Genomic DNA, 26,211 nt, shown 5'->3' on the forward strand with positions numbered 1-26,211 from the left:
AGGCAAGGAGGAGAGCGAACAGAACGAAGAGAAGAGAGAGCACGAGAGAGAGAGAAGAGGGCAAGAGAGAGAGAGAGAGAGGGCAAGAGAGAGAGAGAGAGAGGGCAAGAGAGAGAGAGAGGGCACGAGAGAAGAGAGGGCACGAGAGAGAGAGAGAGAGAGGGCACGAAGAAGAGGAGAGAGAGAGAGAGAGAGGGCAGAGAGAGAGAGAGAGGGCAAGAGAGAGAGAGGGCAAGAGAGAGAGAGAGAGGGCACGAGAGAGAGAGAGAGAGGGCACGAGAGAGAGAGAGAGAGAGAGAGAGAGGGCAAGAGAGAGAGAGGGCAAAAGAGAGAGAGAGAGGGCACGAGATGGAAGAGAGAGAGAGAGAGAAGAGGGCAAGAGAGGAGAGAGAGAGAGAGAGAGGGCAAGAGAGAGGAGAGAGAGAGGGCAAGAGAGAGAGAGAGGAAGAGAGAGAGAGAGAGGGCAAGAGAGAGAGAGAGAGAGAGGGCAAGAGAGAGAGAGAGAGGGAGAGAGAGAGAGAGAGAGAGAGGGCAGAGAGAGAGAGAGAGAGAGGGCAAGAGAGAGAGAGAGAGAGAGGGCAAGAGAGAGAGAGAGAGAGGGCAAGAGAGAGAGAGAGAGAGAGGGCAAGAGAGAGAGAGAGAGAGGGGCAAGAGAGAGAGAGAGGGAAGAGAGAGGGCAAGAGAGAGAGAGAGAGGGCAAGAGAGAGAGAGAGAGGGCAAGAGAGAGAGAGGAGGGCAAGAGAGAGAAGAGAGGGCAAGAGAGAGAGAGAGGGCAAGAGAGAGAGAGAGGGCAAGAGAGAGAGAGAGGGCAAGAGAGAGAGAGAGGGCAAGAGAGAGAGGAGAGGGCAAGAGAGAGAGAGAGGGCAAGAGAGAGAGAGAGGGCAAGAGAGAGAGAGAGGCAAGAGAGAGAGAGAGAGAGAGAGCAAGAGAGAGAGAGAGCAAGAGAGAGAGAGAGCAAGAGAGAGAGAGAGAGCGAGAGCGAGAGAGAGAGGGCGAGAGAGAAAGAGCGTCTAACAAACCAAAATTGTTTCTCTGAAAACTCCCAGAACATTTGTTAGGTTGCGGCAAATGTTATCATAACACAAAAACTGTCCCGTCGTGCTGATGATTATACAATGTTTGTATAAACATTTGCCTGATGTTGCAAGAACGTTCCCAGAATGCTGCGCATACATTTTGCTGCAGCAGTATGTTCAAAAAACATTGCTGGTACATTGTGTTATTACATTACCAGGAAACATAACGAGAATGTTTGGGGAAAGGTGGTTGTTACAGATGTTGTGCGTTTTTGTGAATGTTAGGAGAACGTCCTAATTTTGTATAAAAACCCTTTCTTATGTTTTGGGTATGTTCCCGGTTTGCTGGGCAGTCTGTCCTGTCTCTTCACTGGGGTTAGCCAGTCAAGTCAGGTGAACCATGAGAGTCCATACAGCACACAATAGTGTTGACATTCAAAAGAGTGTCACTGATCCTTATCTAATCTTTTAGATTTTGTAGAATCTAAGAAGAAGCCTGCTCCCTCTTCTTTCCTCTGACTTTCATTTCCCTCGGCTTTGACTGCGATGGAAATATCCCTTGCTGCTGTGGCGGCTCCACGGACAGCATAACTCACAAGAACGGCCAAAATAATGCCTATAGGAATACCAGTACATGCGCCAAGTGTTCCATGTTCTGCACCTGCAACTGCTCCCATGAGTGCCCCCACTACAGCAGTCATAATCACTATTAGTGGTTTGACGTAGTGGCCCACCACAGACAAGGCCTCTTCCCTGTATCCTTGCTTGACGGCCTGTAGGTCCACCTTCTGATGGTCAGCCATTACCGACCCGTCCTGCTTCTCTGTGCTTACTTCAAATAATAAACACACACACAGAGACAGTTCATGAATCAGATCACAGTTACAGATGTAGGATCTTAATTTGAGCCAGTTTGCTAAAGCAGGAAAATAAACCTGCAGCAATAGGAAATGTGAATTATTACGTGGATTATTTTTTAAGGACAGTTCTGTAGTGGTTGATACATTTTTCCTTTGGGCAAATCTAGTCTGAAATGTCAAAGTGGAAATTACTAACTTTAGAAGCTATTTTAAACGTATCATACTTACTACCGGGGGGGAAGTAGTTGACTGCTACTTGTCCTCTTCATCAACCTTTCTTTAGGCTTCTCTTCTTCTCTATACTTCTTCAGCTCTTCTTCCTTTTCCTTCAACTCTGTTTTGTGTTTCTGTTTCAGTCTGTCCTCTCGGTCTTCATACATCCTTCTCAGCTCGGTCACTTCCCTTGGCATTGTAGTCTCCATCAGTTCATCGTATACTTGGGGGATTAAGAATTCTTCACAGTTTTCTGCTACCATGGCGTCTAGCTTTATCAGGAGCTCAGAAATCTGGGGAGGAGAATTGCCACACTCAAGGAGATGGTGTCTGTGTCCACATTTCGCTAGAATACTTTTTGCTGTCGATCATCTGATTTTGTTAAATGGATGTGCATTTCTCCTCAGCCTCACAGACAAACAAGAGCATGGTAAACTTCCATGCCCTAACTGACAATAGCGCCATGTGATACCGAATCACCTTTCTTTCTGCGGAGGAGAGCGGGTCGCCCATGGGCACCACCAGAAGAAGAGCATGGGGTCCTGGAGAACATAGGGTCACACTTCTTAATTTCTTGTTTGATGTGTGTGGACGTGTACTTCACAGTGTCCCAGCCCGGGGTGTCCACCACGGTGACGGTCCTTCCACCCTGCTTCTTCACACACATGCCTCCTTCACTCCGGAAGTTATCTCTGCCCAGGATGGTTTTGGCGACTGTACTTTTCCCAGCTCCTACTCTCCCAAGCAGCAGGAGTCTAAGATCTGACTGGGGAGGAGGACCCCCTGCATCAGAGGGTAATAATCAGACACAAGCTCAGCACACAGACTAACTAACACAATGTGTTTCAAACACACGCTGTGTAAAGGACGGAATTATCAAAAAGTAATAGGCTGAACTGGAATTTACTTACCATAAACATTTGGGGAGAGTTCACTCGCCATTGCACAGGTGAGTAAACTTTGTTTTAATGTCGTCTCTCAGAGGTTACCTCTCACGCGCTGTTCTCTAGCTGTCTTGCATTGAAAGACATTAACGCAGGTTAAATTTTGGTGCAGGTTAAATTAGGTCACCATGGTTTATACACTTAAAGTGTCCCATACCATTCACAATCATACACAATTTATAGAATATTACTATGCCTCTGTCATCGTCATTATCATCATCCACGTTATAGACGAGCTTAGAATGAGTTACAGAATGAATAAAGACAGTGATAGTGTGTTTATGAACGATGAAGTCCTATGTACGTCGTAACAAGGAAGCGAAGGAACCAGTAACACAGGAATTACATTTGATAGCATTTACACATGCATCTTAAATCAACTGTGCCTTGTAAAATAATTATGTTGAACTTACATTTATATTATTTTGATAATTCTCCGTTTCCAATAGCGAACAGCACAACATGGGCAGAAGCAGACAGACGTGCACGTTAACACTTCCTGAAAAGTTAAGAGGTGGTTTATGCTCTCTCAAATGACATGATGGACTTTAGTCTAGTAGCAGAGTAGGCCTGTACATAAAAGTCACATGCAACACTATAATTGTGTCAAATATAATGTAAGGAGAAATAAAGCATTGTAAAGCTAAATTAAAGGGATGTTATCCATCTATGCCCCAAAAGGGGACAAACTGCAGGTATACTGTAATCAAAACCACTTCAGTAGAGAAGTGATCAAGCCCAGAAACACTTGATGTAGTGATTATTCCATGATAGGAAAACCATACAACTGTTTTGTTTAAGCAGAAGAACAAATCAAGTTAAACAATAAGGACTTCAATCATCAAAAGATACTCACTGAACAATATTGATAACCATTACATCAACCTTCAACAACATATAGTATCTGCTCGTAAAAATCATGTAATTCACTTACCTTGTAAGGCAGGTGGTTCAGTTCTTCAGCTGGCATTAACATACAGGCCAATGTGAATAATGGGGTTTTTAATCAGAAAACAATTGTTAAAACAGTTAATAATAAGATTTATTTTGAAACAGTTGATGAAAAATTTAAATATTGTGAATAATTGTGACATTTTGATACAAATGAATCATGTTGACATCATATTAGAAGGAACGAAGAGACGTAGAGGAAACAGAGAAGAGAAATCCTTGCACGGCAACACTGCTACCTCTTCCTATTTTAGATGCAGTTACAGATCGAGTTATTTCCTGAGTGAGTACTCTGCCCACGTGATGTGGCTTTCCTCTGCAACATACAGGACAAACCGGATAACACACACTTCCTCTACTGTTGAGATAGGTGTTCTCTATTGACCTGGAACCATAAGAGCTTTGACCTTGAGTTTCATGTATATGAGGAAGCAGAGCCAAATATAGACATATATTTAAGGTAGAATGTAAGATAGAATGCCTCAACTAATGACCCATTGAGTTTGTATGTAGGCCTATTCTTGACGTAGAGAGGCTGATACATTTGACTCATTTGAGAATTATGACAAGCGTTATCTAGAAAGTAATCTTTTTAAATCAGATTTGATATTCTATCAAATGTTTGAACATATTGTCAGCTAATGTGTTAATATTAACAATCATAGCATGAAAACATAATTTAGACAGAACAGTAAAACAAAGACACATGAAGCATGTACTGTATCAGACTATGACAGACAATTCAGCACCTGAGACAATACCTTTCACAATCCTCCATCCGTTTCTCCATTGCCGTTTAAAAAATATATATATATTTTTATTATTTTTTACAGCCAAACAGTCTGCAGAACTTGTTCTTCTCCCCCTTTCCCACCTCCACCATCGCCCTCCATCGAGAGGGATTCTGGTTCCTGTGAACAAACAGAGCTCGGAAAAGGAGAAATGTTCACTAACAAATGTGTGCGCTACATTTTTGAGAAATAAGCTTTTTGTGCGTATTAAACATTTCAGGGATATTTACTTCAGCTCATGAAATACGGAACCAACACTTTACATGTTGCGTTTCTATTTTTGTTCAGTGTAGTTGAAATTGTAATTTTGTTCAGACTATCACAGCTTTATCTATATACAGTATCTACTCAACAGCTCAATGACGTGGATGTCTCTCCATTCTGCCATTTATACACAAGACATACAACTTGTATCAATCACTCTTATGTTTCCATGTCTATCCCTGTGGGCCTATCTATCCATCGGTCTATATATTTGTGTGCATCATACTGTACTGGAGTCGGTGAAACTTGAGGTTTCGCTCACTTCTTCAGGAAGGCTTTCTCATGTGATTGACAGTGATGTAGTTTGGCAGTATGCCTTGCTCCTGAAGAGTCAGGAACTCTCTGATGAGCTTTCTCTGTAAGACAGGCCATCATTAGTTCTGGAACCAGTGAGCAGAGAGCTGGAGCTGGCTACTGTAGAGCACAGCATTAATTCAATACTAATCAAGGTAACAATCGACCCAAGAAGACCCTTGGATGGATGTAGAATCATCCATATTTCATCCAAGGTGTAACCGGGAGAGCAGTAAAAACAGTTACACAAGCTTTCTCTACGGAAAACTAAACTAAAATGGCAATAACTGGGATGAAAACTGCTAAGTCAAAAATAAGACCTATACATCGAGAAATACAAGCAACACAAGCGGTGTAAATAGCAGTCAATGTAAAATGTATTTGAAACTCAAAATTAGAGTCCACTAATTTACGCAATAATCGACATTGACCCGTTTGTATTATGACAACCACTAGATGGCGCGCGTTGACAATAAATAAAATAAATTCAGTGCTGAAGGACAGCGTGGTATTCTTCACCTCTTTCCGTCACAGTAGGCTATCCTGTGTAACAGAAATAGAAAAACGCTGCAAAATGTGAAATCTCATCAAAAATTTAAATGTCCACCTAAAAAAAAACACATTAAAACACTTTGGTTGGAAACACCAAATTTATTCAATGTTCGTCCAATAGCTTCGTTTCATAGTAATGAAAACAAGTTGATTACGAAACCCAAGTTACTTAATTGTATACAGGTATCCTATTTAAGGCTGGACAAACAATACTTGATAATTGCAAAACAAATAGTCGTAAGCCTACATAGACAATCAGATGTTCAAATAAATTCTCTCCTGAATGTCGGCCAATCCCAAATAGGTTACATGTTCGTGATTAACAGTGATCAAATAAAACTATTTGCATGAACATTTACACGCTGTAACCACAGGATAAGGCACCTGCCTCCACAAACACTTTCTGCCTGCAACACCTGTCCCCACCACCACAGTCCCCCTGTCGATCCCGGCCATCTCTCTTAACCCATCCCCGCCTCTCTTCGCTGCTCCAGCAGTGCCAGGCCAGTATCTTTATCTGTGTGGTTTGGGCCTGCCGGCATGCCATCCCGCTGGGGAAAGAGCAACTCCGAGAGCCACCAGATTTTTCGCAATCGGTGTGGCGTAACCAGCGGGGCCAGAACACGGGAGCTAATTTTACCCACTGGTAGCGCATTCCACAGGTGGCCGAGCGGACCAGCCAGTCACGCAGAGTCCTGGCAACGTCTGCAGGAAGTTCACTCAAGTCCAAATCCTCTGCGTCGTTTTGTAGTTTTCGTTGGTAGCGCGCTGCACCCTCTGTCTGCTCTGGAGACGCGCCGAAGTTGAACCCCTCCTTAGTGGTGTAGTTTGTTAAGGCGGGATACGCGGGCGGGACACCACGAGACGCAGTTTGACCACCAGCCGCATCGGTGTCGACCCTTGCTTCGGCTGGGCGTTCTATGGACATCCAGAACGGATCAAAAGACGAGCCCAAAATGCGCAGGAGCCGGTTGTGTTTGGGTGTTTGGGTTTCGGAGCATAATGGTAATCCCCCTCATTCATCGAGAGTGAATATGGCCGAATCGGCTGCGAGGAAGATACGAAACTACTTGATTTGGTCCGTAGAAAGGATACATCATCGAAATCTGTGTCCTTTTGGCCCATAGGGGTTTCACTGCGCACCTGCTCCTGGTTGGGAATCATTGAAGTTGTGCTGGTGAGAAAGACGACCAGATATGTCCAGCACAGTAAAACGCCCCTTAACCAATTGATCAATACATCCATTTTCCAAAGAATGGATGTCTAAAGTGAAGTCAAGCAGTTGTAGTAGGCATAGGGCATTAACTCAATAGGTACAAAGGATTGTCCCACTTCACTGGCTCCTCTCCACTAGCAAGTCTAATGTGGTTTCTCCGTCTTCCTCTCATAATACATGGTTGTTTTGGAGTCTTCATGAACCCACACACATCCTTGAACAAGGACACAATAACACACAAATAGAGCTGATGTCAATAAAGTAGGAGCTGGGAGGAGTCTCTCTTATCACCTGAACAACAGGGATTTTAATCAGCCATGGCTAGAACAGGCAATACTGTCCACACGGTCTCTCTCTGGTATGATCACTCAGTCAAAGACCTCGTGCTGAAACACCACAGGCAGGAAAGGAGAGAGACAACGCTAGAGTGGGGATGGTTTGCAGTGGTGAGAAGCGTGGTGGAAAGGCGTGAGTTGTTGACCTTCATTTTATCACAACGGCCTTACAGTACTGGAAACAGTTGATAATTCCTCATACCATCCCATGTATGTAGCTCCAGTAGGCTACTAGGAACAGGAGAGAAACCCTGTGGTCAGGAGAGGTCATAATCACACAAGTTCCCGATACGTCAAACATAACTAGTATCTGCAGCGTGTGGCTCACCCGGAGTCTCAGAGACTGAAACATAACAAACTGGCAGCCCAGACCAAATATGTTCGTCAGGACAAGAGCCCCTTTCATTTACAGTTACTGGAATCACCTCTTCATGGTCAAAGCCACAACAACATACCATATCAAGACTGAGGTTTCACTATAATAAATAATAATACTGTACTATTGTTTTCAAATTTCAATTTATTTTATTTTTCATTCATAATACTAGGCTTCATATATATATATATACACAGTTCACATAGTTTGATAATTCTAATTCTGAAGTGCAGTATATGAACTAAGTGTGAATCTCCATTAAAAAGGTTGATATTGCTTTCTGCATTGATTCAACTGGTCTCAGTATTCAGGAAATCTACATAGTGTATATTTACAAGTCTGTGCCGAGTGGACAAAACATTAAGAACACCTGCTCTTTCCATCACAGACTGACCAGGTGAATCCAGGTGAAAGCTATGATCCCTTATTGAGGTCACTTGTTAAACCCACTTTCAATCAGTGTAGATGAAGGGGAGGAGACAGGTTAAAGAAGGGTTTTTAAGCCTCGAGACAACTGAGACATGGATTGTGTTTGTGTGCCATTCAGAGGGTGAATGGGCAAGACATAATATTTAAGTGCCTTTGAATGGGGTATGGTAGTAGGTGCCAGGCGCATCGGTTTGAGTATGTCAAGAACTGCAACACTTGGTTTTTCATGCTCAACAGTTTCCTGTGTGTATCAATGGTCCACCACCCAACTTAACACAACTGTGGGAAGCATTGGAGTCAACATGGGCCAGCATCCCTGTTGAACACTTTCAACACCTTGAAGAGTCCATGCCCAGACAAATTGGTGCTGTTCTGAGGTGGGGGGGTATTCTTAATGTTTTGTACCCTCAGTGTATAGGCTTTTGAATGATGGGATATCCGAGTGGGGGCTCCCGAGTGGCGCAGCTGTCTAAGGCACTGCATCTCAGCACTAGAGGTGTCACTAGACCCCCTGGTTCGAATCCAGACTGTATCACAACTGGCTGTGATTGGGAGTCCGGGTTAGGCCAGTGTAGGCAGTCATTGAAAATAAGAATTTGTTCTTAACTGACTTGCCTAGTTAAATAAAGACTCAATAAAAAATTAAAAAATACCACCATGCAGTGTGTGTGTGTAACCAAGCACGCATACTCAGGTGATATATATATACACACACATTGATAAGGTAAAGTAAAGTGCCACCACAGCATAACCGATTGTCATCATGTCCTAGACTTTAACTACAGCAACAGCACAAAGTGAAGACTGAAAAACATCTTCATTTGAAAGTAGAAACACTATGATTAAAAAGGTAGCAAGGCACTGTGCGTATTCATCCAATGTGTTGGCTAGGACTACGTGTCCACCTGTGAGCCCACCTGTGCTGTGCGTGCGCCGTTCTCTCAGAGTGAGAAAAGCTGGTCATGGGAGCTCTCCTGTGGTTGGGCGGATTGAGGCGGGGGCCTGGACGAGACGGGGAGCAGGCTGTGTGTTGAGGGAATGTGGTCGGCCACCTTCGCCCTTTCCTCCAGAAACCTGTCAAACTCTGAGAGGGAGAAGGAGAGAGAGAGAGTTAATGGTGTGGGTATTTTGCAACACTGATTTCTACTGGCACAGGCTGAAATAGGATCTTGGCAATGACGATGGTTAAAAAGGGAAGGAAAAAAAAGACTTACCCTCACTGGTCAGCCCTTCCCTGTCCCCAGCCTCTGGTTGCTGTAACATGAAACAAGTACGTAGCAACTCATGGCAACCCATTCATGTTTGTTGAAACGTCAAGAAAACACACCACATTAAGAAGTCACCTGTACATGACCATCTGATCTTTTATCACTCCAGTGTTAATCTGCAAAATTGTAATTATTTGCCTACCTCCTCATGCCTTTTGCACACATTGTATATAGACCCCCCCTTCGTTTTCTACTGTGTTATTGACTTGTTAATTGTTTACTCCATGTGTAACTCTTTGTTGTATGCTCACACTGCTATGCTTTATCTTGGCCAGGTCGCAGTTGCAAATGAGAACTTGTTCTCAACTAGCCTACCTGGTTAAATAAAGGTGAAATAAAAAAATAAAATAAAAAAATTACCGTTTCTGTGTCCGCAGACAGCCATCTGTCAATGTCTCCCAGGGTGGAGTTCTTAGGACCAGGCTTAGACGAAGGAATCTGAGGGGGAGGGAGAGAAACAGAACAAAGAAGAAGAAGGGTAGAAAGGAAACAGAGGGAGGTTTGAGTCTTAGTAGAACGGCACAAGGCAGATGTTTCTAGCGGGGTCTAGTCCTCAGGGCCTCAGTGTGTGAATGCATGTTTTCATTCAAGCCCATTTCTGCATCATCGCTAATAGAGTCGCTCCTGAACTGTTATATAACTGGGACTGTGTGTTGGACATTTTTGGTCTAAAAATACTGACTTAAAGGCCTTCAACAGCTCATTGCTGTTGTCTGCATCGAAACAGTCCCTTCCGGAAGGTTACACCCTTATTGCTGGCAATAACAGTATGATTCAGAATGTAAATCAACAGTAAATTGAAGGCCTTTAAGTCAGTATTTTTAGATATATATATCCTACCCTGTGCTTTCCGTAGGATATGTTATGTTGACCGTAGATAATGAATGAGAAACATTACCGCTCCAGTGACCTGTAACCTAGTGTCCAGGGCTCCAGCCAGTCCTTCCACTGCTCCTGGGTCCTCGTACCGCATACTGGACACACACAAGACTACATCAGTGGAGGCTGCCGAGGGGACAACGGCTTATAATAATGGCTGGAACGGAGCAAATGGAATCCATGTGTTTGATATATTTGATACCATCCCACTGATTCCGCTCCAGTCATTACCACGAGCCTGTCCTCCCCAATTAAGGTGCCTACCAACCTCCTGTGGACTACATACCATAATATGTATAACAGTCGTCTTTGGTGTACATTTCTTCGGTGTGTTTTGATATTTGTATACTGATAGAACACCCTACAGCGCCACAGTGAAGGTGTCTCACCTCTTCCTCTGATCGGCCAGAGAGCTGCCCCTGGTCTGTGCAAACATGTCAAACTCATCCTCCTCTGGTGCACCTGACGCACAGAGACAGGCTGTGAGACAGAAACCAACATCACCTTCTCTTATTCAATGACCACGGCCTCAGAGTAGGAGTGCTGATCTAGGGTCTGAGAGATTAAGACTAAGAAATGGAGTCCGACCGGCCTTGAGTTTTAATGCAAAACAGATGCCACTCACTGTGGTTGGCTGCCTGCCTCTGATTGGAGGGAGCGCTGGCGGCCACAGAGGTGGTTTCTGGTTGGCTGAGGGACTGGGGCACAGGGCTGAGGTCAATGAGGTTGGCCCTGGCAGGAGTCTGCTATAGGGCAGAGGGAGAGGATACATTGGGTCGTGTTCAGGATGGTGCTGTGTATTGAACATTGCAATTAAAGAGCGCTGAAATGACTGCTTACTGTACACGTCAGTGAGTACCGTCTGGTCAGCAGAATATATTTATGTCTGAACATTGTGCCCTACTGAACTAGATGGAAAACACAAAAACAAAAAGGTGAAAGATGACTGTACCTGCTCTGTAGCTGTTCTCTGGGCCTGATTGAGTCTGTCCAACCTAAACAACATGGGAGAAAAAGAGAAAGTACAGTCTTCAGAACATGGACACTCTGTACTATGTAATACATGTGCCTCATTTTCAATGTCTTTCTGACTGCAAGTAGCCGAGAACGTGTCAAACCAAGGTTCAAATACTATTTAGGTTATTTCAATTATTTTCAAAGATATTTGGAAGTAAGTACCTGGATATTTGAAAAGACAAGTAGTTGAATATTGGAATGTACAGCATTTGGAAACACACTTAGAAAGTATTGGCATGCATTTGAAAATACTAATATACAGGAGTTCTGACTCAAATACCTGTGTTAAATGCATGGGATTGTATTTGAAAATACTAATATACAGGAGTTCTGACTCAAATACCTGTGTTAAATGCATGGGATTGTATTTGAAAATACTAATATACAGGAGTTCTGACTCAAATACCTGTGTTAAATGCATGGGATTGTATTTGAAAATACTAATATACAGGAGTTCTGACTCAAATACCTGTGTTAAATGCATGGGATTGTATTTGAAAATACTAATATACAGGAGTTCTGACTCAAATACCTGTGTTAAATGCATGGGATTGTATTTGAAAATACTAATATACAGGAGTTCTGACTCAAATACCTGTGTTAAATGCATGGGATTGTATTTGAAAATACTAATATACAGGAGTTCTGACTCAAATACCTGTGTTAAATGCATGGGATTGTATTTGAAAATACTAATATACAGGAGTTCTGACTCAAATACCTGTGTTAAATGCATGGGATTGTATTTGAAAATACTAATATACAGGAGTTCTGACTCAAATACCTGTGTTAAATGCATGGGATTGTATTTGAAAATACTTTCAATACTTTAAAGAGAAGTAGTTGATTCGAGCCACATTATTTTAAAATACTCAAATACACAGAACATAAGTAACCCAAGTCTGGTGTGTGTGTGTGTGTGTCCACTCCTTACCTGTCGTAGCGGAGGAAGGCATTGTTTAAGTCATCGTTGACGACCAGCAGCTCCTCTATGAGGCCCTCGTCCAGCAGCCTGGGGATCAGCTCCACCACACGGCTCTGCATCTCCCTGCACACCTGGTACAACTGCTGCTCACACAAACAGAGGGGGTTGGGCGGGAGGAGGGTTAGAGGGAGAAGAAGGGAGAGAGAGAAAAAGAGAGTGCAGCAGATGGGGGGAGTCAGAGGACATCCAGGATTCACTACCTGATAACACTGAATATATGAATACAGAATATATGACAGAGGCGAATTTGAATACATGAAGGCAATAACCAGGGAAAGAGACTGCAAGAAGAAATGGAGCGAGAGGGAGTAGAGAGGCAGGAGAGGAAGAAAGACAAGCAGACAGACCTGCAGTAGCTCAGAGTCCTCCTGCTGGCTCTGTCCAGGCGTCAACTGGTTCAACATCTCAGTCATCACAGTCAGGTTCCCCCTGACCAGAGCCAGGTCAACTCTCAGCTTCTGGGCCTGAAAGGTCATCAACAGTAGCATCCTTAGGCTCTTTGTCAATGCTCTCTCAAATGAGGCTTCGGGGAAAGACATGAGGAGAGGAGGCAAAGAATCATAGAGGCTACGGAGTCGTCGTCATGGATGGGCAGGCCTTACCACTTTAACCACGATGGTACATACAGACGTTTCCCCTAGGCACGTTTTACAACAATTTGAAGAGATTAGTCAAAAGTGGTCTTAAACAGAACCAACACTTTAAACACAGTTAACCAATGTTTAACTGCAGCTAGTATTTACTCACACTGTATGTACATGAGTATTACCACAATATCAAAAGGGTAATGCGTTTTGGATCTATTCAGTACCTGTTCAGGAGAGATGGCGATGGGTCCATCGCTGAGTTGCGGGGGCACGGCAGTCAGTGCAGCCTGGGTAGGGAACAAGGAAGCAGGGCCACGGGGAGTCTGACTCTGAGGTGGTGGAGCTGGCACTGTAACAGAGGAGTCGTTCTCTGGAATGCTCTATGAAACAACAGAAAGAGAGCCACCTAATAATACAGCCAATTAGCACATGATCTGATCCAAAACAGCACACACGTGGCTCATGCAGAAATGCAAATATCATGCTCCAACCAACTGAGCTATCGGAACCTCAACATAGTAAAGAGTATGTTTAGTGGGAAGGCGGTGTGTGTGTGTGTAAGATAAAAAGTGATCTATCCAGAGATAACAGACATGGAAGGTCAAAGTTCACCATAGGATTACATAACAAATCACCAGTAAATTATAGCATCTCTATGACCCTTACCCTGAGGGGGGTGTGGATGGGGGAGAGGGCGTCCAGGTCGGTCATAGGGAACTCCAGGCCCCGCCTCCTCAGATCCTCGTACACACAGACCACACCTCCCAGAGAGGGAGAGCTACGGAACGCATCGGCCCACGCCTGAGAGACAGACAGAGAGAAACGGAGCGATAGAGACAGAGATAGATAGACAGACAGACCGAGAGATAGAGAGAGAGAGACAGAGAGTGAGAGAGATAGAGAGTGGAATAGAGTTTGAGAGGAGAGGAGCAAAAGAAGATACTTTATCGTATTTATTGACGTGATAATTAAATCACTGCATTAACCCCATCATAGCCTATAACAAGGGACTCTACAGCCTTGCAATAGTGGGATCATGTCCAAGCTAAATCAACAGTCAATAAACAGCGGAGTTGTACAGTGCCTGTATATGATCCAATTGGATCGTCAGAAATGGCCCCTATTCACCAGAGCCCAAAACGTGGTGCACTATTATACGTAGGGAAAAGGATGTCATTTCAGACTCTACCTGTGAGATGCAACCCACCTGTATGAGGCTCAGCACCCGGTCGTGTAGGGTGGTGGGAGGGTTGTTCTTGGGCAGGATGGCTCGGACCAGAACCCCCTCCACAAAGTCCTGGGATGCCACTAGAACATGGAACCGGTGGCCACAGTTCTTTACACATGCCTCCAGAACCTAAAGGAGGAACGACTGAGAATACACACACTGCAAGGAACACACTGAGCAGCATGTACTGTATATATAACCCCATTTAGTTCAGTCACTCAGTTCCTGTCTCGGGAGTCCCCAGTGAGAGACCCAGATGATTCAACATTCCCCATCAAGAGAACTCCAATCCTCAGGAAATGGAATAGAAAGACCTGAAATAATACTCACTGTCAAAGCCAACATGATCTCCCTGAAGCTCTTATTACCAACAATCCTCTTCTTTATGGCTCTGACTGCATCTTTGGGTCTAGGGAGGAAAACCACACATACGCACTTCCAGCATCAATTCCCAGAAAGACTGTATTTATTGTTGTCATATTATCAGTATCGCTAACTGTTTGACATCGAAAATGACGCAGTACAAAAAAACAGTAATCAATAAAAACACCATAGAAAACAAAATGGCCTATGTGACACCATCCATAGTTACCCTTCGTCTGTCTCGTTGATGATGTCACATATCTCCATGTTAAGGGCCCAGTCTTCTGCATGCAGCGCGGCGCTGGTGGCTCGTTCTGTCAACATCAACAGGAGATATTATACTCTTATTATGACTGTCTGAGACGACAAACAATCTGATATTATACTCTTATTATAACTGTCTGAGACGACAAACAATCTGATATTATACTCTTATTATGACTGTCTGAGACGACAAAGAACATGGATGATTAATCATGCCTACTGTGTGCAGATAAACACACAACATGGATGATTATGCAGATAGGCAGACTACAAAGTCACATTTTATACCCCAGCATTATCGATACTTATCAATAGAGCTCGGTATCAAGATAACACATAGAATACCACCTAGCCTATTAGCGACCGTAAACATTGGCCTACTGCAAAATCTATTCAGCAGGCATTGGCCTACATGTAATTGTTCTAAACAATTGCTGGTTGATTTTAATTGAATAATGATTCAGTTGAAAGTATTTACAATCCAGCAAATTTTCTAAACTCAGCTAAATGGCATTTGTTGAGGAATGTTTGTTCCCATTTCATCCTCTTTGCACTCCACTCTGTGGCCCCTTGAGTTGGTCCTTATAATTCTCTGCTAATCTCCCTCGCAATCTCTCACCCACACCTTTCCCCACTCAATTCAATTCAATTCAATTCAATTCAAGGGGCTTTATTGGCATGGGAAACACATGTTAACATTGCCAAAGCAAGCCTCTCTCTCTCTCACTCACTGACTGTGACTGTCAGCTGCTTCTACCCCTCCGGGGTAGTCTAAGCATATATGCCATGTGAGAGAGAGGGCGAAGTGGATGAAGTAAGAGGAGTTTGTGGGTGTGTGATGTCAGGAACGTAAGGTCAGCAAGGATGTCAACACTTTCACTAGACTGGACAGTAGACATAACTTTCCATGGCTCATCTCCATCAAAACACCTGTGACATAAAAACATGATCTGCATTTGATATAGACAGTTTGTTGATATCAATGACATAATCTGTTTATGTATGCCATAAAGGCCCTCCAAGACATGATGTAGAAGTTGACCAACTTTGACTGCGATAATGCTGTCAGTTAAGAAACCAGATATCTAGGATTTAAATTCTTTGGGCATAAATTGTGAAATGTTCATTGGTTATAGGCTGATAATAATTTCAGTCTTGAAATGGAGACTAGTTTAAACGGTTTGTGAGCCAAGGTTTTGAATAAGGAACTAAGCAACAACTTCTATGCCCCTAAACCCACCCATTGGCATCAGTGATTCGTCAATATTGCTGTCATGTCACCACAGATTACGAATCACATGAGCGATAAGGGTAGTTTAGACTGCTTCTAGTATTTTATTGGTTTGAGAACACATCTTTTAAGGCAGATATCGGCCATAAATTCACATTAACGTTCGTATATAGTACTTAGCAAATAAAAGTAACTGCAATTCCTATTTTTCTATCTGAACCTCTATAACAAAACAGCACTGTAACTTTCACAAAATGTATTAAAAGTTTGAACATAAATAAATAGCTAGCTGGATCGATACAATTTGCAAGTTTCTGAAGTTTAGTTGCGATGTCATTCAACGTTGCAGATCGAGCGACGTATAATTAGCTTGATAGCTCCGCTTTGAACAACTTTCTGCAATATTTCTCCCGACTTACCAATTCGTTGTCCAACAGGAGAAGAGAAGGGGCTTCCTATGAGAAACTCCATATTTTCCACAAAGTCGTAATTCCAAAACGGTACTTTTTTCACTCCCAGTTCCCCGTTATTTCCCCGTTCGTAAATAGACCTGTATGACGCTAGACACAATGAGGATTAGCCACAACAGTGGATTTTAGTGGCCTTCAAAATAAAGGTTCCCCATGGAAAGTCATGTAAACAGATACAAACAGTGTAACACTTTATGCCATATTTGGACTAGATAATGCTAAACAAGGTTATAATGTTGTTACATCATTTAAAATGAAGTGAAATAATGCATTATTTGTGCCAATAAACACATCTATATTTAAGTCCCGCTGTGGATGTATTAGACCACATCATTGCCTTTGGGGCATACTAACATGTATGCCCCAAACTAGAGATTAAACTAGAGATTAAACTAGATTAAACTATTAAACTAACAGCCTAAACTAGAGATTGGCTCCCTTGAAATGGGGTATCAGCCTACTCGGTGACACCCACAGAAAACAACTTTGCTCTTATTAGGTAACTTTAACTGTGGGAAATCAGCTCCATATACAGCCTATTGAACATTCATATTGGACTGTGCAAGAGCTAAGACACAAATATTTGTGTAAAGTCTACACATTTGTGTTCTGTGAGTGTCAGTGAGTTGGCTGGTACCCCATTTCATGGGTGCACAATCCATAGGTTACGCTGTACAGTGCAATATGAATGTCCAATATGCACAATAGACTGACTGGAAAGGGGATTTCCATCCGTCAAGTCCTGCAATAAGAGCTAAGATGTGAATATTTGTGTAAACTCTACACAGTTGTGTTCTGTGAGTGTCACTGAGCAGGCTGATACCCCATTTCATGGTCCCAATATCCATATGTAAGGTAGTACAGTGCATATAAGTATGCCACCATTGCAATTCTAAAGTCTAATACATCCACAGTGCGATTTCAACTGAATTGAACTTTTTGGTGTGAAATTAACTCATTATTGTATTTAAAAAAAAATGTATATAACAACATTCCGGTCTGGTTTAGCATGATCTAGTCCAAATATGGCATGAATCAACGATTTGCATTGTTTTGAATCACTTTCAATGGGGGACATTTATTTTGAAGGCAAACCGCAAATTCCCCTCTTGTGGCTAGCTTCACACAGATCGTAGGTTGATCTGTGGACGCGCGGTCACGTGAATACCACCAGGCCAGGCTATGGTTATAAAAATGATTACATACTGTACTGTATTATAAAGTGGATGTGTGGACAGGACAGAATACACACTCTTTTCACGGCACTTCGATACAAAGTGATTTTCTTAGCAGGTTATGAGAGCATTTTTGCTAACCCTAACCCTTTTCCCAACCTTTATCCTCGGTCTTCTAACCTGTTACGTATATTCTCCTAACCTGTTAAGTTTTCCTAGCCCTCTACTAAAAAGTAACTTCTGTATCGAAGTGCCATGAAAATAGCTTTTCCCATGTGGACACTCAGCAGTTGAGGCTGTTGAAGGGAGGATGGCTCATAATAATGGCTGGAACAGAGCAAATGGAATGTATTTGATACCATTCCATTTATTCTTCTCCGTACATTACCACGAGCCCGTCCTCCCCAATCAAGGTGCCACCAACCTCCTGTGGTGGACAGTCTGCAGAAGCAGTGATGACAATCAGTGAGCTATACCCTCATGTGTTAATATCTTGTCTTTAGGTATAAAAAAAACCTACTTATTCAAACAAAGACATACTGGTATAGAAGCCTACATGGCCTAGGTCCCAATACTGTACTCAATTTGCTATAAAAAAAAACACCCAAACACAAAATATTAAAATGTTCTCCACTTTATTCAGCACTTATGTGCAAGACAGTAGTCAAAGTGGCATCAACAAGGTTTGAGTTTGCATACAAACTGTGATGTTCTCACTCTTTCTAAACCCCTCCTTAGAAGATTGTTATCATCACTAAATCAATCAATACAAATCTATGACAGTATTGACTATCAGCAAGTTATACTACGAACAGGAAACAATAATTTAAAATGTATGGTTATAATACATTGCAGATAAATGATAATGTGCGATTTAGCCTGCCTAATACTACAAAACAGATAAAGATTAATACATTTATGATACAATACATTTGCGGTTTTAGCACCATTCTTTGTGATATTGTGTTGAGCAATTTACATTAGCAGGCCCCGATAACCACAGGACTCAGTTCCTATATTCTCTAGCTTCTCCTCAATATTACAAAAGCTTGGATTAGACATGCCTTTTCTTACATTACCCAAAACATATAGTTACAGCCGGCACTACGAGTACTGTAGCTACCAATTTCACTTGTGGCTGGTCTCGCAAAGTCCCATAACTTGGTCTGCTCCCTAAAACGTGGAGGAAACCTGTTTGTGTTTGTTTTCTATGCCCATATAAGGACACTGTTGGGAGTGGTTGATCCCTTCTCAAGAATGTAGCTTCATGATGGTGAAATGGCAGAGAGTATTTTCTCTCTCTCCAGGTTGCATAGTAAAGAGTCTGTTTAGAAGGGAGGTGGTCCATAGTATGCAGCGTATGCTGCAACGATGCCTGCTGTCTCCGCCATGTGCTCACAGGCCAGGTTGAGCTCACACACCTCACTCAGACTGGACGAGAGAGAGAGAAAGTTGGGGTTAATTGACTTCTCAGCAATTACACATAACTGTAGGATAAATGTACTTTATCAATTTGTTTGATGTGATTTTATTTTTTACAAAACAGCAGTGATGTTCTGCATATTTTGCTCCAGTCATATGGCTTGTATGCAGTACAGTAAGAGTGTTGCCTAAATGTAAACATGTGTAAGGTAAAATGTAAACAGATTATTTGGCTTCTTGGCGGTGACGATGCAGTTAACATTCCACACACTTTTTCCCAAAGCATCATTGCAGCGTCACACATTCCAACACCAAATCATGTGAGGTAACAGCCTTGACTGTTAAATGACTAAATGAGGCATTCAGGAAAAGCGAACACCCCTAATTATAGTAGGTCACATTTGACATGGTTGTGACAGCTGTTTGCTGGCAGATAGCCATAGTAGAGTGTGTGTAGTGTAGTGTTGAGTGATCGTAGCGAAAAGCTTGGGTAAAAGTGCTGTAGTATTGAAGTGTATTGAAGTAGTGTACAGTAGTGGTAGGGCATTGGTCTATTTGCTATAGAGAATGTTGTCCTAATGTAGAATAGTCTATTAGCTTGTACATTTGCTATAGAGTAATGGTAGTGTAATTCTGTGATGTGTTCTAGAAGTGTGTGTGTTCTAGAATTTCGACTTCTAAAAGGGTATTGGAGCCTACCTCTCCACCTGGGTGAGGGTGAAGGCAGCAGCTGCAGGTCCAGCCGCCCTCTTCCTCCTCAGCAACACTGAGGCCAGGTCTCTCTTCATAATCACTTCTGGCTCTGTAGCTGCAGCTGGGTCCTCTGCCGTAGCTGGAACACACACACACACAACAAATGTGGTTTTGCTTCCTTTTTTAGAGCAGCCACAGTAGCCTATATTTATGAACAGTTTTACTTCCCATTTTTTTGTAAACGTCAACACAAACCTGTACACATACTCTTACACATTTCTTTAAACTGATACCATTACAAATACAAACACAAAGGCTACCCTCTTTCCCGTTTCTATGCAGATCTGCATATACTGCATACACTATCTGCTAGTATCAATGCATCTGTTAACTTTATATCAGCACACTGCTGAGAAATGACACCATTTAGAGTTAGTTAGAGAGATGCCAGACCTTCAGCACTTGCTGACTCTGAAGAAGACGACGAGGAAGAGGATGAGGAAGAGTCTGAGTCCGAGGAGTCTGAGGCAGAGGCTGATGAGTCGGAAGCCGAGGAGGAAGAGGAGGAAGCTGATGAAGATGCGGAGGAGTCTGCGGCTGGTGCTGGTTCAGCGGCAGGGTCAGGAGCAGGATCGAGAACCACATCAAGAGCCAGATCTGTTGAACAGAGAAAATCCCATTGGCTCGTTATAAACATGTATGAGCGTTTATGTCTTATTATAAAACATGTTACGTTAGTTCTCTCGTTAGTTAATCTCGTTCAGAATACATTGTCACAATCAAAAGTTATGATGAAACAACACAATATGCTTTCCCAACTTACCGTTCATGGACAGAGAGACCGACAGAACGGCACAAATGGTCAGGAGAATCAGAGACTTCATGTTGTTTTTGGGTTGTTGTCTTGCTGCTTTCTTGAACTACCAGTGAGTGGTAGTAGTAGAACTTTGGTTCTTTCTCTCCTTCTTTACTGTATATCCCTCCATGGTCAATATATACTGTAGTCATCCCCCTCCCAATCAGATACACACTATGGTCAGACTATGTGATTGGTTAGGGAATCGAATGTCAACTTGTACCACTTCCCTGGACACTCATCACATAACAACCCACACACCAGACAGGCACAGGAACTGGCTAAAACACACCCACACAAACATACACGCTCCATGTGGCACACATACATGTACACGCAACCCATGTAGCGGAACCAATCAAATGAAACAAGTAGGGATGTGTAAGAAGGTTTCGAAAAATTGAATTCTTCTTCTATGTAGCCCCTTTAATTGCACAGGGACTACTACATTTGATCTAGAACGGACCTTACATAATCATCACACCAAGTATATTGTGTCTGAAAACAGAAAAGTGCTGGTTTGAAAATGAATATAGGCTTTGAGTTGAGAAATCTTATTATAAACATAGGCTATTTCTGGCATTGTTATTGTTGTAGTGTACAGGTAACTGCCAAACTAAAGGAAACATCATCATAAAACATCATTCAATTTGGTTGAGTCAAAGATCTCAGATCTTGCCAAAAACAAAATGAAGGTCAACTGGGCCTGCCCAGCTTTGTAAAATTTTATACATGACCCTGGGGACCAGGAACCACACCTGTGTGGAACTGGTTTTAGTGTCTATGGTGTGGAAGCACCTGCTTTCAATAAACGTTATATCCCTCATTTATGCAAGTGTTTCCTTTATTTTGGCAGTTACCTGTATGTGAATGCTAAATGAAATCCTCAAAGAGTTATATTCATTCACGCCAATTATTCTGAATACCAACCGATAATATCCCCCCATTTCGGTCTAAATGGAATCAATCATGAAATTCTCCTGAAATCGATTCCATCCCCACCATTCATCAGTGTAGTATAAATAATCCACAACAGATGTCACGGCCATTGCTGGAAGAAGACCAAGGTGCAGCGTGGTGAGTGTACATTTTCCTTTTTTTATTTCAAAATGTCGCCAACAAACAAAAAAAAACAACCGTGAAGCTTACAGGGCATTAGTGCCATAAACAAAGTTAACTACCTACAAAGACAGGTGGGAAAAAGGGCTGCATACGTATGGTTCCCAATCAGAGACAACGATAGACAGCTGTCCCTGATTGAGAACCATGCCCAGCCAAAACAAAGAAACACAAAACATAGAAAATAGAACATAGACTACCCACCCCACATCACACTCTGACCTAACCAAATAGAGAAATAAAACGGCTCTCTAAGGACAGGGCGTGACAACAGAAATACCTCAAAAAGCCAAACGGGTCAGAATAGAAGCAACATATCCCTCGAAATAAGACATTTAAATCAGGCCCCAGCCAGTGGCATGTAGCGGATGACCCTGGATCTGAGTTGCTGAGAGGCTCAGCTCCTCGGCTGCTCGCCTCAAACTCCCACCCCCACAAACCCCAAACTACAGCCCAGGTCTACCACACACTACTAATCGAGTGACTGGGAACAGCACCCGAGACTCATTATGTGACAGAGATTAATTACAGCCTACCAGTGTCCCACTGAAGCCACAGCCGTTCACTATATAAAGGCTGGGGCCATACAATTCCAGACAGATCCACAGCCACACGGTTTAAACTAACTTAACGACCCAACTGTTACAGCCACACTTGATGCAGTTTTGCATATGCACAGGTATAAACAGCTTGCCTGGGTTGCTCATATGTTAAATGCACAATGATGTGTGTGATATGCATATGCATATGGCTTGGATAGATTTGTTTTGGTGGGGGCCTAATATAGACTGTGGTTGGTCGATATATAGAGATACAAGCTTGCATCTGATATCGGCTGATTTCAATTTCCAGACTGTGGACAGGGAGTAAAGCCATATTAAAAGGTAAATATGGTAGATAATCCAATATGTCTTGATGTATATAGTTATATATCTCGGCGCTGACACCAGCGGCCTGGTTGTGTGTTACAATGAGAAATACCATTGCCCTCTGCTGTAGCAGACTGATCTTGTTGTCAATCTCTTGCTGGTCTGTTCTTGGTGTTAAAGGGGCAATCTGTAGTTGCTACATCCATTTTTTGACATAAATATGATATGTACCCATTGATTCTTGAAGAATATAACTTATAAATGCCTCATGAGCTTAGTTCCACTGTCAAACCCCATACAGAACCCAAAATACGAGCTTGTTATACTCCAATGTTTACAAAGTAAATGTAAACAACCACTGTATAGCCTCAAAACATGGTTAAAACTATAATTTAGAAAACATGCATGCTTAGTCCTTGAATTTACCAATGAATTTGAGACTGGTTATATTTCCCCAGTCCCATCACTCAGCTTTTTACCGAAACTGGGAGAACGCCTTGTTTTGTATCAACTGTTTGGTTATGGTTTCAACTGCTGATTGCAGCTTTAAGGGTTTTTCTTGGATAGTGTGGGGTGTAATTCAATGTCTGGTCCAGCATCCATTTTTGTGAACGCGTTTCAATGCAGGAGGACAAAGTTTGAGAAAACATTTGCCACAAAATCCCGGGTCGAATAAACAAAAATGTTTAGAATCTAGGCTTTTCTGCAGGATCAGGGGCCTGTTGCACAAAACTAGGATAAGGGATTAAGCCAGGATATCTTGGTGATCCTGGCTCAATTGATCCGTAATCCGGTTGCACTAAAGATGGATAGGGGGTAGGAGGATATGTTATGGTATAAATTACCATGGAGATTTATTCTGTGGAGCTAGCCTGCTCCAGACCAGGCTAAATTCCAGGATCTATTTAATCTCATCCCTAATGTCAGTCAGCAGTCACCACAAATGGAAACCAATAGTTATTTCACTGCTCACTATACATTGTTATCACATAACTAGACCCACTGTTATTATTTAAACGTTTGTGATCATTAATTTCAATGATTTTGGATAAAAAAATGATTTTTAGATGATGTTGCTATCATTAGATAATTTACAGTTTCCCATAGACTATATATAAAATGATATAATATTAGGGCCACAGAGGGGAAAAAAACACAAGTCATAATATTGTAACCAGTTGTTTTAAAGGAGGACAGTTGTTAAAATGACAGATTTGGGGCATTTCGTGAAATTGTACTTCAGTATGGTTTCATAAACAAAGACATGCTGATGTGCCAGAATATTAAGTATCACATTGTCATAAGTATCAAAACTGTAAAAACAATATGTAGCTTTTCTGCAGAAAGAACCAGCCTCATAAATGTATGACTTTATCCTTTTTCTTCAGTGTGGCCCTAGTACTCTGTCATATAAACAAATACACATTCCATATGAATATAAAAACACAATGTGTAACATTATGTTCCTTTATTGAATAAGGACAAAACAAAGCAGGTAAACCATCAGCTCCTTTCGAAACTGAAGTCACAGTGACTCTACAAGATGGAAAGCACAGAATCCAAGCATATTATACAAAATGATACATACACATTCAAAGGTCTGTATATAACACACCCTGCATGTCTGCACACTAAAATAAATGCAGGACAAATCCATACACATCAACTGAACAGACAAATGAATGGATGCAGTAGCCTCCCTGCAGCCTTGTATTACACACAGTATACCGCACAATCATAAGAGGCCAAATTCGTCAAAAAACGAACCAAAAAAAAAAAAATTCCTCTGCCACCGCAGGACATATTTAACCAAAATTGAAAGCACACATACTAACTAAAATAATTCAACACATATTGGTCCCTCAGCAGCCGACCACTGTCGTCATCAGGGAAGATTGCCGGATTGTCCCAGTCCATGGCTGGTGGCACTCTGGGGGCCCTCTCCTTCCTCAGGCAGGCCACATTGTGGAGGACAGCACAAGCCACAGTAATATCACATGCCCTAACAGGGCTGACCCTTAATTTGTGAAGGCAGTGAAAGCGTGCCTTCAGGAGGCCAAAGGTCATTTCAACTCTGGCCCTGGTCCTGGCATGGGCATGGTTGTAGGCCTGCTGTGCTTCCTGGGGGTCTGTGAAAGGTGTCAGGAGAAAAGGCTGGCAGCCATACCCCCTGTCTCCCAGCAACACACCAGAGAATTCACCTGTCAACACAAAATCTCATCATTACTACCTCATAAACACAGTGATATTCTTGACACAGCCATGATGGTTATAAATAGGGGTTGTGTGGCTTACCTTGTGATAGGCACTGATAGATTTCAGAGGCCCGAAAGATTCTGGAGTCATGGACTGAGCCAGGCCATTTTGCCACAACATTGCTGATCACACAGTCAGCATTGCAGACCATCTGAAATCATAAGATGAGGAATATTACACCAATCAATGCACATCACTGGCAATGCAGAGTGTTCGTCAATGGACAATATCAAAAAATGTATCATAGCTTTATACAGTGTGATGGAGTTACTTTACACAATTTCACTCATATCTGCAGTGCATTTCAATAAATTGAACCGTTTCATAATTACAGTACAACTGCATTTTTGGAGATGTGAATTAAATATTTGAATTGTAATTGTGATGTTTCAGCGGAGCGGTGAGTGTGTAATTGTGCACTACTTACGCATTCAGGCGGTCTGCAATACTTTGCCACGCTTTTTGGCGGTGTTGCCTTTCTTCTTAATTATATCTTTTACCTCCTCGTATGCCTCCATGAGGATTTGTGCTTCCGACGGGGAAAAGTACGCGGCTCTAGTTGCCATGGTAAATCAGTTAATCTGTGATCTGTGGCGGGGTCTATTTGAGTGAGCCGTGAGCGCGCACCTATCCAGGATTGGTTTCACCTGGCTTAATGAATCCGTGTCTGCTCATCCTGGCTTGGTCTTTGTGCAACCAATTAAGCCTGGACGCACATGTTTTGGCTTCATTGAGCTCAGCTGAGTCATTTATCCCGGATGTCTTAATTCTACTTTTGTGCAACAGGCCCCAGGTCTGTTTTAGTGTGCATTTTCATCCTGAAAATCACATACAGTGCAAGCCACATAGTAATCTTGACAAAATGTTTTATGGTTCTCCCAGTGCCAAAAGTGACACGGTTACAGACAGAGACAAGGGGAACTTAGCTCATTCCAGGCAGAGACAAGTGGCCATTAGCTCATTCCAGACATAGACAAGTGGCCCTTAGCTCATTACAGACCGAGATAAGGAGCCCTTAGCTCATTACAGACAGAGATAATGGGCCCTGAGCTCATTCCAAAGACACAAAACTCAGCTTATTTTATTTTGCATACATTGTAAAGTTTAAACAAAGTAGCTGACGGTTTTGTTAGTGCATGACTCCCCTAGGAGACAACGTGGCAGTGTGCTATATAGTAACTATAATATTGTAATTATGTATTTGTAGTATGAAATGCTTCCATAGTCCTACTTGTTAAAACCATACACTTATTAATACAAAGGCCTTATGTTTATAATCTTAAAGCGT

At 42.4% G+C, this 26,211-nt stretch overlaps 3 protein-coding genes across 10 annotated transcripts; all 3 read right to left on the reverse strand.

The window, feature by feature from the left end:
- Positions 1-907: 907 nt before the first annotated feature.
- Positions 908-16,670, reverse strand: LOC109886371 (target of Myb protein 1-like). Of its 8 annotated transcripts, XR_004204571.1 has the most exons (20): positions 16,483-16,670; positions 14,798-14,882; positions 14,536-14,614; positions 14,185-14,334; positions 13,644-13,778; positions 13,202-13,357; positions 12,738-12,854; positions 12,340-12,473; positions 11,341-11,383; positions 11,014-11,131; positions 10,778-10,850; positions 10,408-10,483; positions 9,870-9,947; positions 9,456-9,495; positions 9,159-9,325; positions 3,968-5,395; positions 3,447-3,532; positions 3,001-3,103; positions 2,105-2,872; positions 908-1,848 (listed from the first exon to the last, which is right to left on the reverse strand). XR_004204571.1 is itself a non-coding variant. In XM_031799945.1 (16 exons), the coding sequence occupies exons 1-15, from the start codon at positions 16,532-16,534 to the stop codon at positions 9,183-9,185; spliced, it is 1,497 nt and encodes a 498-aa protein (XP_031655805.1). In that variant the 5' UTR covers positions 16,535-16,670; the 3' UTR covers positions 5,020-5,395; positions 9,159-9,182. The 8 variants fall into 8 exon arrangements, 7 of the variants coding, with proteins under 7 accessions (XP_031655805.1, XP_031655802.1, XP_031655806.1 ...); XM_031799945.1 differs by lacking the exons at positions 908-1,848; positions 2,105-2,872; positions 3,001-3,103; positions 3,447-3,532 and having other exon boundaries at positions 5,020-5,395; positions 10,778-10,868; XM_031799942.1 differs by lacking the exons at positions 908-1,848; positions 2,105-2,872; positions 3,001-3,103; positions 3,447-3,532 and having other exon boundaries at positions 5,020-5,395; positions 10,778-10,868; positions 11,014-11,134.
- Positions 5,970-6,842, reverse strand: LOC116355532 (noggin-like). Its single transcript, XM_031799949.1, has one exon. It carries the CDS (start codon positions 6,811-6,813, stop codon positions 6,241-6,243), a length of 573 nt encoding a protein of 190 aa, XP_031655809.1. The 5' UTR covers positions 6,814-6,842; the 3' UTR covers positions 5,970-6,240.
- Positions 16,671-18,324: 1,654 nt separating the features above from the next.
- LOC109888173 (osteocalcin 2b) lies at positions 18,325-21,424 on the reverse strand. Its single transcript, XM_031799950.1, has 4 exons — positions 20,647-21,424; positions 20,277-20,480; positions 19,830-19,962; positions 18,325-19,139 (listed from the first exon to the last, which is right to left on the reverse strand). The coding sequence occupies exons 1-4, from the start codon at positions 20,705-20,707 to the stop codon at positions 19,037-19,039; spliced, it is 501 nt and encodes a 166-aa protein (XP_031655810.1). The 5' UTR covers positions 20,708-21,424; the 3' UTR covers positions 18,325-19,036.
- Between the last annotated feature and the right edge of the window lie 4,787 nt (positions 21,425-26,211).

This window comes from Oncorhynchus kisutch, linkage group LG20 (genome assembly GCF_002021735.2).
Source record: "Oncorhynchus kisutch isolate 150728-3 linkage group LG20, Okis_V2, whole genome shotgun sequence".
Taxonomy (NCBI): domain Eukaryota; kingdom Metazoa; phylum Chordata; class Actinopteri; order Salmoniformes; family Salmonidae; genus Oncorhynchus; species Oncorhynchus kisutch.

Excerpts from the sequence above, each read along its gene's own strand:
- LOC116355532 (XM_031799949.1), bottom strand. The coding sequence starts at position 6,813 with ATGTCCATAGAACGCCCAGCCGAAGCAAGGGTCGACACCGATGCGGCT.
- LOC109888173 (XM_031799950.1), bottom strand. The coding sequence starts at position 20,707 with ATGAAGTCTCTGATTCTCCTGACCATTTGTGCCGTTCTGTCGGTCTCT. Across the intron at positions 20,481-20,646 it reads GGTCTCTCTGTCCATGAACG|ATCTGGCTCTTGATGTGGTT; the intron begins GTAAGTTGGGAA and ends TCTGTTCAACAG. Across the intron at positions 19,140-19,829 it reads ACCCTCACCCAGGTGGAGAG|TCTGAGTGAGGTGTGTGAGC; the intron begins GTAGGCTCCAAT and ends TCTCTCGTCCAG.
- LOC109886371 (XM_031799942.1), bottom strand. The coding sequence starts at position 16,534 with ATGGAGTTTCTCATAGGAAGCCCCTTCTCTTCTCCTGTTGGACAACGA. Across the intron at positions 14,615-14,797 it reads ATCAACGAGACAGACGAAGG|ACCCAAAGATGCAGTCAGAG; the intron begins GTAACTATGGAT and ends TTTCCTCCCTAG. Across the intron at positions 12,474-12,737 it reads AGGACTCTGAGCTACTGCAG|CAGTTGTACCAGGTGTGCAG; the intron begins GTCTGTCTGCTT and ends TTGTGTGAGCAG.